Source organism: Callospermophilus lateralis, chromosome X (assembly GCF_048772815.1).
Source record: "Callospermophilus lateralis isolate mCalLat2 chromosome X, mCalLat2.hap1, whole genome shotgun sequence".
Lineage (NCBI taxonomy): Eukaryota > Metazoa > Chordata > Mammalia > Rodentia > Sciuridae > Callospermophilus > Callospermophilus lateralis.
The window spans coordinates 96,592,771-96,612,125 of NC_135325.1; the positions used below are offsets into that span (position 1 = coordinate 96,592,771).

Genomic DNA, 19,355 nt, shown 5'->3' on the forward strand with positions numbered 1-19,355 from the left:
CTATTTCAAGGAGTGCCCACATTAAAAAACAATGGCCTTGCAAGAAAGCTGTCCTTTTAGCAAAGGACAATCTTCCCAAGTGGGGAATTTCCAATAGGAAAGGACATTGCCTACTGGAGCATTTACTACCGGAGCCCTGATTGGCCTTTTTGAGGGTATTTGAGATTTAGTTTCTCTCCTTAGAAATGAATGATGGCATCTGCAGCTGCTCAGCAACTCTCCACCTCAGGAGCAGGCTCTGGTCACCACAACAGGCCCATGCCCCACATCTATGCTCCAGCAAAATTTTATGAAAATTCAAACCAATTTTCTCCACTACCTTGTATTAAAACTCATCATTTGTCTTTTTCTTTTTTTAATATTTATTTTTTAGTTTTCGGCAGACACATCATTGTTTGTATGTGGTGCTGAGGATCGAACCCGGGATGCACGCATGACAGGTGAGCGTGCTCCGCTCGAGCCACATCCCCAGCCCTCATCATTTGTCTTCATTTCCAATTTCTTTTGAGAGGCCAGTTGCTTCTAGCACTTTTAGGTTCAATGATGCACAAAATACACCCCACAGGTGAAATCTGGCCCCGTTTTCTGTATTTGTATGACTCGTATGCTTACAACGATTTTTACATTTTTAAAGGTTGAAAAAAAATTAAGTAATTCATGCTATGTGAAAAATATATGAAATCCAAATTTCAGCATCTAAAGTAATGTTTTACTGGCACACAGCCAAATTCATCATTTTACACCGTATCTACGGCTGTTTTCCTGCTATAGTGACAGGAGAATGGTCGTGGAGATCATATGGTCTACAAAGCCCAAAGTATTTACCAACTGGCCCTTTACAGAAAAAGTTTGCTGACCCTCAGACTAAAGTAATGATTCTCAACATGGGATGACTCTTGGAAGCATTCTTGGTTGTCACAACTGTGTGTGTGTGTGGAGGGGGGTAGATACTACCTACATCTAGTGGGTAGAGGCCGGGATACTGCTAAATACTCTACAATGCACCGGGGAGCCCCACACAATTAACTGGTCCCAGATTTCCATAGTGCTGCGATTGAGAAACCTGGGATTAGAGGACCCTAAAGTAAATACTTTCTAGTGCAGGGAAAACTCCATCCTTATTAAGGGATCCCCTTTATTGAATAACTAAGTCTATAACTTACGTTAGCACAGGTAGTCCTCATAACGCCTGTACAAGGGAATCAATGATATACCCCATTTCTAGAGAATCTGTGAAAACAACTTGCCGCTGAGGACACAGCAAGTCCTCCTGGCTCAAGTCTATTTTTCCACACCTCAGAACATGCCTCTGCTCTGTGACGTCACAGGCGATTATGGCCTCACTCGGCTGCCCCCTAGTGTTCGAAAAGCGCAGAAACAGGCCAATGTCGTTTCTTAAGGTATCCTGCAGAGGCCTCCAGGCTTCCTTACAAAGGATGAGAACAGCTAGTCCAGTCTTCATTCAGCACCTGGCTATTAGGGGGAAAAAGCCTGAGGGAAATAAGCCTCACCTCGTTTGCAACCAAATTCTGTAAAGTGATCACTCTCCCTCTTGCCCACTTTAATTCCGGGGGGAATGGGAGGCTTCCCTCTCTGGTAGACCTAAAATACAGCCTACTATCTACAGAATGCTTTCTGGGTCATAAAGAACAGTCATATTCATGAATTTGGGGGAACGTTCGTATCACGAGATTAAATGAAAGAAGACAGGCGGAGTTATTTTCCTTCTAGAATTAAAACTCACCTGAATCTTGTTCCATAGGATGGGGCACTCCACTTTCTTCATCTGTTATCCGGATGATAATTAGGTCAACTGATTAGTTAAACCCATGCTAATAAAGTAGAAAACTCCCTGCTCATATCCACCCAGCCCCAGTGGGAATTTGAGGCTCAAATGGAGGAAAGATGGTGTTGTGGTAACCCACCAAGGAAGATTTCATGGGCTCCTGGCTCCCCTGAGTTTCTCAAATTATCCATTTGGGAAGCAGCCACTCAACTCTTCCTAAGGCAAACTGTGGTGAGCCACATGACCTAATAATTTAGGATCAGATCACAGAGCCATTTAGCATTTCTTTGAATTTTATTGAAAATTGACATGGACATTAGAAAGGTATCAAGCTAAACAGTGCTGGTTCTGGGATGTTTCTCTTGGAAAATGAAAGCCCCAGAGGGGTAGTGACTGGTCATACCTTTGAGCAAAAAAAACAAAGAAGAAAGGAAAAACACAGATTCTGAAAAACATGCAAAGAGGCTCTCTCAAGAGACACTGGACAGTGGACTGGTAGTGATGGTGGTAGGGATATATGGGAATGAGCACACTCACATGGTATTTTGATGCAAATTAAACCAATGAATTCAAGGCAGATTTATCCTCTCTTTCCAGATCCCAGGTTGAACAGAAACCTCTTGCAAAGCCCCCTATGGCCTTGGAAGTTTGAATGGAGTAATTCTGCCCTCACTAAGCTTAAATCCCCTCTCCTCTCTCCTTTCTCCACCTGAATATTAGATAGTGGATCCATTTTTCCCCCTTGCTGGGGTCTGCAGAAGGTCTGTGAATGCTGGAGAAGATGCAAATGTCACTCAACTCTCTCTTCCATGTTAAAAAATGTTTAATAATAGCCAGAGACAGTTAACCCATTGAACCAGAGAATTGTTTCAAAAGAAAAACATAAAACTCAAAACCTTGTGAACATCACTTCCGCACCCACAGCTGAGGTCTCCTACCCCAGTCACTTACACTTGGGTGAGTGGTCCTGTAGTTGTCTCTCTGAGGTTACATTTGGTCCATTTTCCAGCTCTGATGAGTCTTTTCCTGCCTTGTTAGTTTAGCACAAGACACTTCCAATTTAAAATACCATGTAAGTCAAAAGAGAGCTTCTTGCCTGGACACAGGGACACTTGTTGAGTGGTATGTGTGTGTGTGCATGTGTGCACATGTGAGTGCACACAGTTTAGGGGAGAGGGAATTGGTCGATTTCTGGTTTGAGACAATATGGAACCCTAACTCTTCTATAATGGCAGTCTTCTCCTTTAGACTTAGTGCAGCTGCTGAAGACAAGATTAAAAAAAGCTGGAGAGGGAGAGAGAAAGAGAAAGAAAACATGAAATTAGCCAAAGAAAAAGGACATTCAAAGTAAGATGGGGAGGGGAGTGGGCAGTGTTGAGGTAGCACAGACTACACTTGGAGAAGACAGGTTAGAAATGGGGTCAGTGAGGGGCCATCACCATGGGAAAATCTGTGGAGAAGGTTTGAAGAACACCACACACCAGTTTAAAGCTTCTTGTTTTAATTAAAAACAAGCACATATTAACAGCCACATGTGAATGCTAAATGATGAAAATAAACAACAATAATAACAACAACAACAACAACAAAGCAAAAACCGTAATCCAACCTGCAGCTGAGGAAAGCAACCTTCTTGGCTTAAAAGAAATGAAGGGTGTGTGTGTGTGTGTGTGTGTGTGTGTGTGTGTGTGTATGTGTTTCAGGAAAGCCATTCCATTCCAGTTGGAAGAGAAAAGCACAGGCCATTTCTAATGACTGGTTTAGTTTCACCACAAGTAAACAGAGAACTTAGGGTATTTTTTAAAAAATAGTTACAATGGTACTAATTAACAAGCCTTTTCAGTGGAGAGGGGGAAAAATGTCTACCGTGAGAAAAACTACCCAAGGAAACAAGCATTTGGATGCTTTTAAAAGCCTTGACTATTTTTAAGGAGCTGGCCTGGAGCTTCTTCCTTCGCAGCCCCCACCTGCCCCATCCTCATGCTTTTCTATGGAGGAAAAACACACTCTAGGGTCCTCTAACACTGACGATTTGGTTTCTCTGAACATCAAAAGACCCTGTCTCCAGGAATATATATAAACAGACTGAATCCCTTGGTGAAACAGATGACAAGGAATTTAGCCTGATTTTTGCCAAGAAACAGCAGCAGGACTTTGGGCAATTCCCTTTGCTTCTCTGGGTCTCAATTTCCTCTTTGGGTTATATCTGTCTTACCCAAATTTCTCCCTTTTATATAAAATACCTGCTTACTTTCTGAAGGTCTCCCAAAGGCAATATGGCTTTAATACTTTTGAAGTATTTTGAGATCCTCAAGCCTCAAGAGGTCAATCTGTAAACAAATGCAAATGAGGGGGCCTCCTGTTTGTAATGCCCAGAATTACCCAGAAGGATGGTGATTGCTGGTTGGTAACCTCAAAGGTGGATTTAGGAACATCAAAGCTGTAAATAAGGAGTCTTTCTCAAGGAGACCTGACTGCCCTTACTCTGAGCTATTGCTGAGGATTTCTTTGGTTTTTGTTTATGAGGGTTTTGATGGTGGTGGTTCGTTTTTACCAACAAGTATTGTGTCTCCTAAAATGCTCCACTGTGACTTGAATTTTCCCAAGAAACTAGTATGTGCTTTGGCAGCATCACCATCTTGCTGGCCTCTGACCACTAATCAATCCTTGATTCACCAACCAATACATAACAGAAGTGAGTTCTTGCATTGTCAACAAGAGAAAAGCCTGTGCATGTTTGCTTTTCAGTTTTTCTACTTTCTTCTGCTGTTTTTTTCCTTCCTACTATTTAGTAATATGTTATTGAATAAAGAAATCCCTTCCTCTTTTTTGACACTTCAAAAAGGCCTAGAAATTTGGCATAGCCTTCTTGACTCTGTGATCACAAAACAACCCCCCCCAAAAAAAGAAAGAAAAAAAAAGAAAAAAGAAAAAGGTCTTTGTCGGTGTCAGTGGGACTGGGAGGCAGGAACAAGTTGAAGAAATAAAAAAAAAAGTGGGGCTTGAAGTACACAGCAGGGGTGGAATGCCCAGTTGCCTGGCACCCCAAAGGAAAGCTGTCAATTAAAATAGGAACCTTCGTTTAAAAGGCTAAGTGGAGTCCAGTCCAGCTGTAGCAGGGAATACTATTCAGTACACAGCCATGGATTACTGCAAAGGAAGGGCAGAGAGACGGCATATTAGCCACAGATCATTGCTAGGTCGCCTCCAGCTCTCACTCTGACACTGTCCAAACACCAAAGGTCATTGTGCCTCATGACTCTGACAAGAGAGGGCTCCCTATTTCAGAGGGATTCCCAAAGCCACTATTAGATGGGACCCATTATAAAAATTAGGACAAATTTTTTTAAACATCAAATTATTAGACCTAAAGGTAAGGACCTTCTAAGGCACAACACCTATTTTCTTCCCTCCAACTGATAAGCTTGCATGTTCTTACTGGGGACATGAACAAAACACACATTATGATCATCCTCATATTCACCAAAGAGACTAGAAGACTTATTCAAGCTCTTGAGTCTTCGACCAGTTGGCTTTCCAGTTTATGAAATGGGATTATTATCCCTGCTACTTGTCCTGCCTTATTAGGATGGCATGGAGTTCCCTGGGAAATGACCAAGGAGATGTGAACATTCCTTAGAAGAATCTTATAAGTCTATCCTTCAAGATTATAGTCTGGTAATAATATTCAGGTTTATTCTCCCTTCTACATTTGTCAGGTACCCAGAGTTATAGAGGGGAAATTTATGCTATTTATTTCAGAAATTGTGTTTTATGCTTCCGGGTTTGGTATAAATAAACTCATGGCTTTTAAGATAGTTTGACTGCAGTTACTTTGAATAAAAACTGCAAAGGGCTGGACTCCTTTTGGAGCTCTCTAAAAAGGGGCTGTGGCTTCTTAGGTTAGTGAAGGGGGCAGTGAAGACCACGACTGGGACACAGGAGACTAAGGGGACAGCTTTGCTGACTGGCGCTTACTCAGCCATGGTGGATGCAAATACCTAAGGGAAACAAGGATCAAAGAGAGTTTGAACAGGGAAACTGTGGCAAAGAGTAGCAGTTGGGACCTCTGAATGTCTGGCAAGAAGGAATGTGAAGGGGATAGTGGGAAGAATGGATGACTGGAGGTCCTAGGAGAAGGAACTGAGATGCATTTCTGAGTCACGTGACTGCTGACTTTTTGACCAGAGGCCAGAAACCATCCTCTGACTCTCAGGCTTCTATAAACTCTCACAGAAGAGAGGGAAGGGCATGGTGCATATGTCCCCTGAGACATGTTAAAGGGAAATTAGAGAAAGGGAGGCTCAGTTGTGTTGCACGGGAAAGGGTGCATCTATGGGAAGCCCAAACTAAAAATGAAAAGAGAAGCTGGGTTAATGAATGGGTGGATTAATATACCCCAAAAGGGGGTGATCAGAAGAAAATTGTTTGTCATGATGACTAGTGGATAACTTAGAATATAGCTATGTTAGAGTGCCTTGAGGTCATACTGAACTGGCTCCTGGGAACATGCTTTCTCTCTCCTATACCGACATAACCCAGTTTGACAGCAGTAGTGGTATCAGATAGCAAAATAAAGATCAATAATCTGAAAAATATTTTAAAAAATCTCTTCTTAATTAGGTCCTAACCTAGTAATTATGAGCTCCCCACCACCCAGATACCTTCAGCCCTCAGACACTTTGCTAGGCACAAATGGGGAGTTGCTGTTTAATTCTGATCAACTAGCAAGGGCTCTGAGACTTGCTGTTAAGATAGACAGTAAATAATTTCATTGTTTTTATTGTTGTTCCTTTTAGATATACATGACATATTTCATTGTTTTTTTTAGGATCATTACATTTGGCCCGGTTTCATGGGCCTTACATTTCAGAAGCCTCTATGGTGGACTTTCTCTTTGGGATTTGCTTGAAAGTAGGATGCTTTGCCAGCTGCTTGAAGTTGCCAGTGGAATAGCTACAGCAATCAGTTTGGAGACTAACAGCAGGCTCTCCATCTAAAATCATAAACTGCATGGGTGAGCAGGGAGAAGTCTTCTCAATATTTTATATTCTCCAGTCCAAACAGACCAAATGTAAAAAAGGCCTTTACGAGACAACCAGGGTATTTCAAACACTAAATAGACATTTTATGTTAGCAAATTATTGTTAATTTTGTAGGTGTGATAATGGTGGGAGTGTGGTTATTATTATTATTTTTTTGGAGTCATTATCTTTTAGAAATACATACTAGAGCATGTACACATAAAATGACAGAGGTTTTTGCCTTACAATAATCCAGCAGGTCTGGGGTAATTGATGAAATAAAATTGGGCCTATGTTGATGGTGTATTTGGTGACTAGATTGTGGGTACACAAGGCTGCAGTGAACTATTCTCTTTTTGCTCATGCTTGGAAGTTTCCATGGCAAGATTTTTTTTAAATAAGAAGGCTAATTATGTTAAATGAAAAATATTTATATTCCTGTTCCTCCATTACCTGAGCCTAGCAAAGTAGATAGAAGGTGCTTAATCACTGCTTTCAGCCTCCCCGTGACCTACTTGACACCAGGGACAGCTTTATTTACTTCTCTAGATATAACACCTAGCTCTCAGGAATCCTTACCAAAGGATACCCCTTCCTTAGCAGAGGTTTTCATGGTACTTGTAGAATTAAATGTAAGACCACCTCTATAATATCTATGTTTCTTCATTTTCTTCCTCTTTGATTACGGTTTGGGGGGAAAGCCAAAAAGGAAAACGGAGAACTTGAACTCCTCAGATAAGAAACAGCCACCAGAGGGAAACAGAATCAAGTTTACATCAGCTTTGTACATTTTCAAATCTGGGATTAATGCTAACTATGACACTGCAGGACAGTTTCTTGTATCACCAGTTAATTTTGAAAGTAATGATTATGTATCTTTAAGAAAAAAAAATGGCCTATAATCCCAGCAGCTCAGGAGGCTGAAACAAGAGGATTACAAGTTCAAAGCCAGCCTCAGCAATTTAGCAAGGCCCTGAGCAATTTAGCAAGATCCTATTTCAAAATAAAAGATAAAAAAGAAAGGGCTGGGGATATGGCTCAGTAGTTAAATGTCCCTGGCTTCAATCCCCAGTATCAAAAAAAAAAAAAAAAAAAAAGAAGAAGAAGAAGAAGAAGAAGAAGAAGAAAAAAGAAAGAAAGAAGGCCAAAATTGAAACCTCAAACACTGATCACATCTATGCTACCCAGCTGTTCTATCAGCAAAAGTCTGCAAAAGCCCCCCTTTACATCAGGCAGGCAGGCAGACCTTCCACATATATGCTTGAAATCACCCCAGGCTATTTCTTCGTATCATAAGACATAAGAGGAAACCAGCTAATCTAATGAAGTAGTTTCTTTTATGATTAGATTTGTGTGTTAGGGGTGTGGGGTTTGGGGAGATATGTTCTAGGAGCCACTGCCAGTTCTACTTAGAGTTAATAAAGCTTACCAGGACCCTGGGTCTCATGCAGCATGCAGCAAACAGCAGAGTTAACTGTAAAACAGTAAGAGCTAATGAAGGTGGGGTGAGCACGAAGAGAAATCAACTATTATGAGTTGACACAATGAAGAGTTAGAGATCAAAAGAGATTAGGAGTGCAGGGAGGGGCAAAGGGAAGGGTGGACTGGTAGGCACCCCCCAAACACTGGTACTCTTTCTTGATCTTTCTAATAGCAGCCAAAGGATCTCCTGAATATGAGACTCTACTAGATCCACCTGCCCACTCTTGAGAAGAAATCTACTACCACCATTTCTATCCTCAAAACTCGCTGCCACCATCATGATGGTAGCAGAGTGGCACAGGTCTAATGGTGGGTCTTCCAGAAGTTAATCAATTGTTCATGGAATTATATAAGGAGCCCAGACCTGGGTTTACTTATACATTTGGGAGTGTGGAAGAGGACTGGCTATTTTTTTAGGCCATTATTGCTCATACGAGGTACCACGTCCCAGCAAGGTTTTCACCCATCTCAGAACTGGAAATGGGTACCATTACAAACCCCAGATATTTCTGGAGACTGGAGAGGTATTTCCCTATACAGGGTATTTTGCTTGGGTTGGGGGAAAGTCAGATAATCTGAGGCAATAAGAAGAAAGTCTGGTCTGAGGAGAGTTCTCACAAAACATTTTGAAAGGGGACTATTAATTATTTATTATTATTTATTTAGTGTCAGTGTCCTCTGAGCAAAATACATAATCTCCCAATTCCTGCAAGTGGGCAACTGCCTCAGGGATATAATTAACAAATACCACGGGATTACAAAGGCAGAAGATTAGAGCCCCAAAGGTAATTTTTCTGATCTTAAAAACTGGAAATGGGGGGCTGGGGCTGTGGCCAGTGGTGGAGCACTTGTCTTACAAGTGTGAGGCCCTGGGTTCGATCCTCAGCACCACATAAATAAAAAATAAAGGTATTATGTCTACCTACAACTAAAAAAAATATTTAAAAAAAAAACTGGAAATGGGCTAGGGTTGTGGCTCAGTGGTAGAGTACTTGCCTAGCATATGTGAGGCACTGGGTTCAATTCTCAGCACCACATATAAAAACAAAGATCCATCAACAACTAATACAAAAATTTTAAAAATACTGGAAATGCCTGTAATCCCAGCTACTCAGGAGGCTAAGGCAGGAGGAGTTCAAGTTTAAGGCCAGCCTCAGCAACTTAGTAAGACCCTGTCTCAAAATAAAATTTAAAAATGGGCTGGGAGTGTAGCTCAGGGCTATAGAGCACTTTCCTAGCATGTGTGAGGCCCTGGGTTCAATCCCCAGCACCACATACACATACGCACACAAAAAGAAGGCATCCATTTCTGCTGGTACAACTAATATAACCATGACAGGTAATACCAAAAAGTTCATTAATCAGTGAATTTTGACATATAGTATTAAGATTCAATAACCAGGGGCTGGGGTTGTCACTCAGTGGCAGAGCACTTGCCTCGCACATGTGAGGCCCCAGGTTCGATCCCCAGCACCACATAAAAATAAATAAACAAAGATATTGTGTCCTTGTATAACTAAAAAAATATTTAAAAAAAAAGATTCAGTAATGAAAATCTTTAGATTTCAAATGACACATTTGTTAGTCCAGTGTGAAAAAATTAGATTGCAAAAGTGAGTGCCTTCAAATATGAAATGTTTTACAATTGTATGAAGTTATTCAAAGTCAAAGTTATGCAAAGTTGCACACTGTGTTATTCCTAAGTAATAAGCCAGGCACAGAGGAAAGGAAGATGTTTCTTCCTTTTGGCAAGTGTCCAATAGACAAGTCCAGGAATGGGTGGCTAAAAGAAGGCAATGGGGGCTGGGATTGTGGTTCAGCGGAAGAGCGCTCCCCTAGCATGGGCAGGGCCCGGGTTGGATCCTCAGCACCGCATAAAAATAAAAAAGGTATTGTGTCCATCTACACCCACAAAATAAATATTTTTTAAAAATTTAAAAAAAATAAAAAATAAAAGAAGGCAATGACCATGGACACTTGCAAGTCCTATTTAGTAAGGACATTGCTAAACACTCCATCTTGGAGCTCCTTGGGTTGCACTATACAAACAACCAGAGAGCATAAGAGCACTCACTGCTGGATGTTTTCTTGGTGTTGTATAGGTCTGACTGGAAAAGCTTTTCTCTTCTCTGGTTCTGAGATGAGGAATGGGTAACTTTGGCAAGCAGTGACTATTGACCAGGACTATTAGGAAGGAGTGGGGTCAGGACTACTGACACACACTGTAACCTGGAGCACATTTGATCCTGCTTTCTCAAGTACCAGAGGAGACAGATTCGTTTTTTAGTCACTTCCCCAGCTTGAGGATGGGGCACTCAAAGGATGCCAACATCTGAAGGCTCCCCACTAAGTTCTCAGTACCCCAGGCTGGGCACAACTAAGCAGCCAGCAGGAAGGAATAGAAAAGGGTGGGAAATAGGGGCTGGGATGCAGCCTTCAGTGGAAGCAGTTAAATTCTGTTGGCTGCAGCTAGAGAGAACTGAGGCAGGTGAAAGCTGGACTATGGGCATGGAAACGTGGGCAACCTCAGATACAGGACGAGCAAGCAGGTCTGGAAACATCAGGTCCAACCTCCTTGTGGTGGGGAGCGGGGAGGAGGTGTCCAGAGGCATCTGCTAAAAGGTTCTCTTTATTCTACCACCCTCTATCCGCCCTTCCTTTTTCTTCCACTCCTTACAACTTGCATCTCTCCTTGTTTCCTCCCTTCTACTCTCTCACATTCCCTTTGCTTTTCCTCTCCTTTCCCTTGCTTTTTCATCTCCATTTTGCAGAGTTTTTCTAAGTATCCCAAACAGAGGGGCTGAACCTCTGGGACCCAACCCTCCCCTACACTCAGTTCTCCAAACAGGGAAACCAAAGGTTCCATGGGGACCAGTTATAGGTACTCAAATTAGTCTAAAAGCATGTGGTTCATGCCTGGTCACCAGCCCTTAGCCCCCTCAGCCTCTGGGTCCTGCTCTGGGGAGATGAGCAGAAGGAAAAAGGAACCACCGCCCTAGATAAGCCTGCTACTTACTTTTTCTTCTCTTTATCTCTTTTCAGAGTCTGTGAGCCTCCAGCCTGGGAACCCTGAGACTGGAGCAACTCGGCTGCCGTCTTTCTCTGTTTGAAAGCATTCACTTCATCATCCAGGGATTTCTTCTTATCCTCTAGCTTCTTCTTCTCATCTTGGTGAAGTTTCTTCAGACGGTCAAATTTCTCATGCAGCTGTCAGGGAGAAAGAGATTAGAAAAAAGTCCCTCAAGGTAGCCTCCAACCCAGCAGAGTGAGGACTGGCAAGGCTGCAACTTTGTAGGACCCCTGGACCGCAGGACACATTTCTGCCAGGTATTGCCATGATGGTATCAAAAGGCACACTGCTGTAAGCAGTTCTCTCCACCTGGTATTTTATCTCAAAACCTCTGCTTCTGAAATGGTCAAGGAACAGTGTGTTCTGTGTCATCCAACATTATGTTGAAAAGAATCCCCATAGCAAGTATGGTGGTGGACAGCTGCAACAGCAGTGACTCAGAAGGCTGAGGCAGAAGGATCACAAGTTCAAGGCTAGCCTTAGCAACTCAGTGAGGCACTAAGCAACTTATCAAGACTCTATATCAAAATAAAAAATAAAAGGCTCAGTGTTAGAGCACCCCATCCCTTTTTATTTTTTTATTTTGAGACAAGGCCTTGCTAAGTAGTGGAGACTGGCTTTGAAACTGAAATCCTGTTCAGCCTTCCAAGTCGCTGGGAGGATAGGTGTGCACCACCACACTCAGCTAATTATTACAACAATCAGATGAGGTAGGTTCTGCTATTGTATCCAATTTTATAAGGAAACAGGAGGTCTGAGAAATGAAAACATTTGCCCAGACAAACCAAACTTTAGAGGATTATGTAATAGGACCTCCCATATGTAAGAAGCCCCCACTTTTCTTATCCCTTGCAATCAGGGAGGATCACAGAGAAAACTGTAGCAATGATAAATATGGTCTAAGGAAATACTTGGCTTTCGTCATGAAAGGAGATAAAAAGATCTTATAAAATGGAATGAGTGCGGACACCCTAATCTTAACCAGAGGTGAGGATCAACTAACCCTGAATAGAACCAGAGACTTAAAGAACCACAAGCATATTCTGCTATGCCACTGTGACAAACAGATCAGGTGCAAGAACCATAGGCTCTGCCTTGCATGCACAAGGCCCTGGGTTCAATCCTCATCACCACAACAAAACAAAAGAACCATAAGCTGTCACAAACTAGAATGTGGAAACTATTCTATAAAGTAAGAGCAGATCACCGTATTTGGAGGATTCAGGGGAGAATTTAGGATTCTGTAGCACTTGCCACACATTAAGGTCAGTATTCTGGGTCCTGTGGGTATTTGGAATTGTCACTTAGTAAGGTGTGGTAAGTGACAGACTTGTTGTATAAGATGGTTTTTACTAGTCACTTGGAGTAAGGGGGTCACTTGGGCTGCCCATCAGTTTAACCTAGCTTTTGTTTGTTGCAACTTTTATTCATTTATCATTGAGATCCCCTCGCCTCTCCTCCTAAAAGGGCTGGGTGATATTTTTCTTCTTAAAAGTGAAACTGAAATAAAATCAATACCCTTTCCATGGGCTTGGTGATAACCCTTGAGAGTCACAGCAGATTAGACATGGAAGAGACTTGGGAAGTAATTAAATGCTTCTCTTCTTTATGGCAGGGGCTTTTTTTATATCATTTTATTTATTTATTTTTACATGATGCTGGGGTTCGAACCCAGTGCCTCACGCATGTGAGGCAAGCGCTCTACCACTGAGCTACAACCCCAGCCCCATGGTAGAGGATTTTGAAGCCCAGAGACGCAAAGCAGTAGCTGACATGACCAAACATACCTGAGGTCAATTAATCTGTCAGGCAGAGGTGGATTGGTAGGGGAGACCTTGGAGGCCAGGTCATGGCTTAGAGAACTAACTACATGTTTAGGAAGGATTGTCAAACCTTAGTTTAAGAACTTGCTAGGCCTGGACAGATAAACCATAAAATGAAATGGAACGGAATAACCAAGTATACAGGGAAATGCCCCATCTGTCCCTATGTTAGGTTTTAGCAAATTATCTAGGACCACCTGAAACCACCTTTCCCCATAGCCATCAGAGAAAGTAGAATGGCACAGGTCAGCAAGAAAGTCATTAGTTGTCCCTATAGAGTTCTGAACTCCCAGGAAAGGGAAAATAATCAGCCCTAACCTCAAGGGCTGGACTTTATACCTGTATTGCTCAACAGTATTTTCTGTGATACTGAAAATGTTCTATATCTGTGTTGTTTAATATAATAGTCACTAGCTGCCAGACATGGTGGCACATGCTTATAATCCCAGTGACTCGGGAGGCTGAGGCAGGAGGGTCACAAGTTTGAGGCTACCCTCAGCAACTTAGTGAGGCCCTTAGCAACTTAGTGAGACCCTGTTTCTAAATAGATAGATAGATAGATAGATAGATACATAGATAGATAGATTAAGAGGGCCAGGGAAGTGGCTCAGTGATTAAGTACCATTGGGTTCAATCCCAGATATTTTTTTAAATATTTTTAGTTGTAGTTGGACACAAAACCTGTATTTCATTTATTTTATTTTTATGTGGTGCTGAGGATTGAACCCAGGGCCTTGCATGTGCTAGGTGAACGCTCTACCACTGAGCCACAACCCCAGCCCTCAATCCCAGATATTTAATAATAGTAACAGCCAATAGTTGCATGAGAACCAAGCATTTGAAATATGGCTAATGAGAGTAATAAACTGAGTTTTAAGTGTTATTGTATATTTCAAATTGCTAAAAAGATTAAGTTTTGGGGTTGGGGATGTGGCTCAAGTGGTAGCGCGCTCGCCTGGCATGCGTGTGGCCCGGGTTCGATCCTCAGCACCACATACAAACAAAGATGTTGTGTCTGCTGAAAACTAAAAAATAAATATTAAAAAAATTTAAAAAAAAGATTAGGTTTTAAGTGCTTTCACCACACAAAAAAATGATAAGTATAGTAAATGAGAAATTTGTTAAATAAGTCAATCCAATCATTCCACAATGTACCAAAGCATCACATTGTATCCCATAAATGTATACAATTACCATTTGTCAATTAAAAATGAAATTTCAGTCAGATGCAGTGGCACATGCCTGTAATCCCAGTGGCTTGGGAGGCTGATGCAAGAGGATCTCAAGTTCAAAGCTAGCCTCAGCAATGGTGAGGAACTAGGCACCTTAATGAGACCTTGTCTCTAAATAAAATATAAAATAGGGCTGGGGATGTGGCTCAGTGGTTGAGTGCCTCTGAGTTCAATCCCCAGCACTGTCCCCAGAAACTTAAGTAACCACGTTTAGCTAGTGGCTACCATTATCGCATGCAAGGCTCTGGAGAATTAGGTTACACAGAGAAAACCTCTCAGCCTCAGGTGAAGGGCAAAAAAGACACAGATCTAGCCAGACTCAGTGGTGCATGCCTGTAATCCCAGTGGCTTGGGAGAATAAGGCAGGAAGATAGAGTTCAAAGCCCACCTCAGCAAAAAGTCAGGAGCTAAGCAACTCAGTGAGACCCTGTCTCTAAATAAAATACAAAATAGGGCTGGGGATGTGGCTCAGTGGTCCAGCGTCCCTGAGTTCAATCCCTGGTACCAAAAAAAAAAGGCTCTACCCAGTCAAGGTAGGGTTTCAGAAGCTGTGCTCCATTCCTGCCTAGAGGCCACAAGGCTCTTAGCCAGGGTGAAGGCCGTCATGGGCTTCCACGCCCTGATGGACCTCCCTTCCCTTCCTGCTTGGCACCCAGGCTCCCATTTACCTCTTTCTCTGCCTCTTTGAGCTCCGCTTCTTTCTCTTTGACTCTCTGGACGAACATCTGTCTCATCTCCTCTTCCTTTTTCTGCAGCTCTCCTAGGAATTCATTTCTTTTGGCCTCATATGTCTCCTGTAAACTGCGAGCATGATCAGGTTAATCCCTCTGCCTTCAGAGGGGCTCTTTGATGAAAACTGTCTCCAACCATCCTCCCTGAGTTCCTTCATCCTCCCCCAATTTTAATAGAGATGCAAAAATAGAATCACAAAGCAGCAGGGAGCTGGCTCGGCACATGACGGTGGATCGTAGGGCTACTTGAGGGGAAAAAGTCGGCCTTTTAGAAAATCTGGTTCTATGCCTTCATATCACACATGAGGAAACTGAGGCCCAGAGAGGTGAAGTTACTCACTGAAGATCACAGGGCTAGTTGGAGACAGAGGTGGGACCAGAAGCTGTATCTCCTGTCTATTCATTTGGGCCCACCCATGGAACTATGCTGCCAAGTCCTGGCTCTAAAACTGACCATGTTAATTCAATGCTTCCACAAATACTTCATAAGACTCCACCATGTGCTAGGCATGGTACTAATTAGCACTATGCTAATCACTGAGCATCTGGACACCATTCCTGCCCTCAAGAAACTTGGGGTCTAGTGGGAGATGCCTGGGCTAAGGCCTCTGCCCCTGGACTGAACTTATTTTGAGGTGAGGTTCCTGAGTTTGGTAGAAGAGGACAGGCTTTGGATGCTCCATTCAAGAACTGTACATGTATCTACTGTATGGTTTAAAACAGGAGAACTGACTGGATCCATGAGAAAGACCACTCTGGCTGTATTGTGAAGGAAAGATCTTCCAATGATCCAAGTAAAAAAATGGCGGGATCTGCATGTTAAGGGGTGGTAAGGAATGGAGGGAGGTAGAGGAGCAGTAAAGGAAGCAGAACTCCCAGGACTTAGGAAAGTCAAAATGATTGTGGTTTGGGGTTTGTGCACCCAGGTGGAAGGTGATTCCAACAGGGAACACTGGGGAAGGAGTATGTTTAAGAAGAAAGGAGGTAAATTAGATTATGGACAACTCACATTTTTGGTAGGGCCTCTGTGGAATGTCTGAGTGGAAATGTCCAGTATGCAGTTGGATCAAAGGGTTTAGAACTCAAAAGTAAGATTTTAGTTTTTGAGTCATCCACTTTGAGGTGGTAATTAGGAATATGAAAGTAGAAGGAACCAGACACAAAGAGAATGGAGTGAGAGAAGCAGAAGGAATCCTGGGGGAATACCAACATTTAAAGGAATAGGCTGAAGAACGTGAGCCTGCGAATGTAACTGACAAGGGAGTAGTAAGAGAAGGAGAGGAATAAAACCAGCCAGGTCATTACTGGAAGAGCCAATATTTCAAGAAGGAGAAAGTGGGGAATAGCATCAAATGTTAAGCATTGGGATCAAAGAAGATGAGACTCTAAGGCCACAATGAAATTGGCTACCAGTGGGTGATTGCTGGCCTTGGAGAAAAGCACTTCCGTGGGGTGTTGGGAACCTCTTTGACTGCATTGAGTTGAGGAAGTAAATGAGAGAAGAGGAAGAGGAGCCATAAATACAGAATGACTCTCCTTCCTGTAAGAGCCACCCTTTTTTAAAAAAATATATTTTCTTAATTGTGCATGAACATGATACCTTTATTTTATTTATTTATCTTATGTGGTGCTGAGGATCAAACCCAAGGCCCCGCACATGCTAGGTAAGTGATTCACCACTGAGGTACAACCCCAGCCCCAGAGCCAACTTTCTTGAGAGAGCAGGAGCTAGCTAGGAAGGAGAGCAGGGCTAAGAGAGAACTTCTTTAGAGTGGGAATATTTACAGGCAATGTGGAAAGGGGTCAGTGGAAGAGGAGTGAAGAGGATGAAGACACGGAGAAACAGAACTACTCACAATGAGGCAGGCATGGTAGTGCACACCTGTAATCCCAGCAGTTTGGGAGGCTGAGGCAGGAGGACCACAAGTTCAAGGCCAGCCTCAGGAACTTACTGAGCCCCTGAGCAACTTAGCAAGACCCTGTTTCTAAATAAAAAGGGGTGAGGAAGTGGTTTAGTAGTTAAGCGTCGTTGGGTTCAATCCCTGGTACCAAAAAGAAAAAGAAAGAAAAGCAAAAAAGAAAGAAAGGATGGAGCAAAGGTCCTTCCAGGACTGAACTGCCAGGTGGAGGCACACTTCCTACTCCACAGATGCAGAAGTAAACCGTGGGAGGCAAAGGAGAGAAGCAGTTGAGGTAGCTCTCATCAGAACAGAAAGCTAAGCTCTCCTTCCTCCACCCCAGGGACTCCAGTGACCTTTCCTAGTCTGTCCCTGTTAGGAACTAAGGCTTCTGGGCTTTGCCCCAGGCCACTTTTCTGCTGCAAACAGGTACTATAGGAACTTAGAGGCCCTTGGAAAGCTGCCTTCTCTCACAAATATCCCCTATATTTGCTTATTGATGCCTGACATTTCCTAAAAGGAGACTGAGCCACATAAAGGGCACCACATGGTAATTTAACACACAGGGCTTATGCATATAGATCAGAGGTGCTTCTACTTGGTCTATCTCTCCCATCTGCATAAAACACTGCTTTTAGAAACATTCTTCTTCTCTGAAAGCATCTGAGATTCTGATTTAAGAAATATGCCAGTGATTATTCATATCCTGTGGCCAAAACAAAACTTGCACTTGAATGCAAACATGAAGGACAGTGAATAAAGAATCTGCATTCATCAATATGGGTAAAGTGACTGCTACCTAATCCTATCTGGTGTATGTGTGTGTGTGTGTGTGTGTGTGTGTGTGTGTGCCTATCTGGTGTATGTGTGTGTGTGTGTGTGTGTGTGTGTGTGTGTGTGTTTGTGTGTTTTCAGGGCTGGGGCTGGAACCCAGGTCCTCCCACACACTAGGCAAGCATTCAATTACTGAGCAATATTCCTAGCCCTCCTATCTGGTTTTGAGAATGGCAAGGAGGGTAAAGAACAGACTGGAGGCCTGCCCAAGCAACAGAAGCCTGATGAAGAAAGTAGGGCAGAAGACAGTTACTAACTGCCACCCTGTGGAATAAGGAGGGGCCCCAGTTCAGGGAACCCTTCCCCCACAGTTGACTAGATGTGGGGGTAGGGGGCTGTGAGAGATCAGCCAGGCTGTCTCTCTGGGTCCCCTCCCTTCCCTCACACCTATCAATAGGGTCACGGTGTTTCCCAAGCCTGTCCCACTGCAGCTGTCTTGGCTGGTGCACAGACACCGAGAAGGAAGGAACAAACAGAACTGGTGAGTGAGTGACCTCTGTTCCTCCTGCGAGGAGGAACCCATGTCTGGCTTCCCATGTTAATTCTCCAGGGCAAGGTTTCCATACCACCTGGGTGGGCTGAGCTAGGCTGGCCTGGCCTGGCTTGTTGGGGGCAGTACCTGAAGGGTTTGCTGTCAGGGTCGGTGTCCTTGAAGCCCATCTCCTCCAGCTTACAGCGTCGGTACAGTTCATAGTGCCGGGTGTGGGTCTGCTCCCGCAGATCCTCCATGTTGACCCGAATCAGCATCTCCCGCAGCTTCACAAAGTCGCAGTGAGCCTCGTTTTCAACTGCATAGCAGGGATTGGGGTATTGAAAGGATATTGAAAGGAAGGCCAGCAGAAGCAGAAATGGACGAAATGAGAGGCAACATGCCCAACAGTGACATTGCCTTGCAATATGTGTAGATAGAACCTGTGAATTTACCTCCTAATTTGCTTTTGAACTGAAAATGCAAATGGAAAGTCACAAAATGGCAGTCATGGAAAACTGGAATGCCATAAAAATATCTAAGGATGTTCAGTAGCATCTCAACCCAAATTCACCAATCAGACTATCACAGGATTGTCTACCCTGTGCCACTTTGTGGACAACAGCATATGTACACCTATTCAATAAACATTTGTGGAATCTCTGTTCTTAGTACGGTATGGGGCCCTGGGAATTCAGAAACAAAGTAATGGAATCCTGTTCTCAGGAGCTTAAGTTCAGTGGAAGAATAGATGTAAATAGGCAAATACTAAACAATGCAAAAATTATAAAAATGGAGGTAGAGCTGAGTAAAATGGAAGCCCAGAAGGTGGTGGGGGAGGGGGTCCTACAAACTCCTTGGAGAGTGTAGGCTTCACCAAAGAAACAGCTCCTAAGATGACTCTGGAAAGAAGAATAAGAGTTTATCAGGCAGATGAGGAACACTGTCCTTCCAAGGTCTCCGTGTGGCTTCACAAGGTTATACAAATAGTATGTTACAGAGTTAG

General features: G+C 43.1%; 1 protein-coding gene across 5 annotated transcripts in view; it reads right to left on the bottom strand.

Annotated features, from left to right (window-relative positions):
• Positions 1-2,061: 2,061 nt before the first annotated feature.
• Septin6 (septin 6) overlaps positions 2,062-19,355 on the bottom strand; it is a 71,407-nt gene continuing 54,113 nt past the window's right edge. For 2 of the 5 annotated variants that reach the window (XM_077106738.1, XM_077106737.1), the window contains exons 7-10: positions 18,500-18,668; positions 15,086-15,218; positions 11,309-11,499; positions 3,364-4,936 (exon numbers count right to left, since the gene is read on the bottom strand). In XM_077106738.1, coding sequence (XP_076962853.1) covers positions 4,912-4,936; positions 11,309-11,499; positions 15,086-15,218; positions 18,500-18,668 — 518 coding nt within the window. In that variant the 3' untranslated portion in view covers positions 3,364-4,911. Of the gene's footprint in view, positions 3,071-3,363; positions 4,937-8,016; positions 8,285-11,308; positions 11,500-15,085; positions 15,219-18,499; positions 18,669-19,355 lie in introns of those variants that run through there. The other 3 variants (XM_077106741.1, XM_077106739.1, XM_077106740.1) reach the window with 3 other exon arrangements.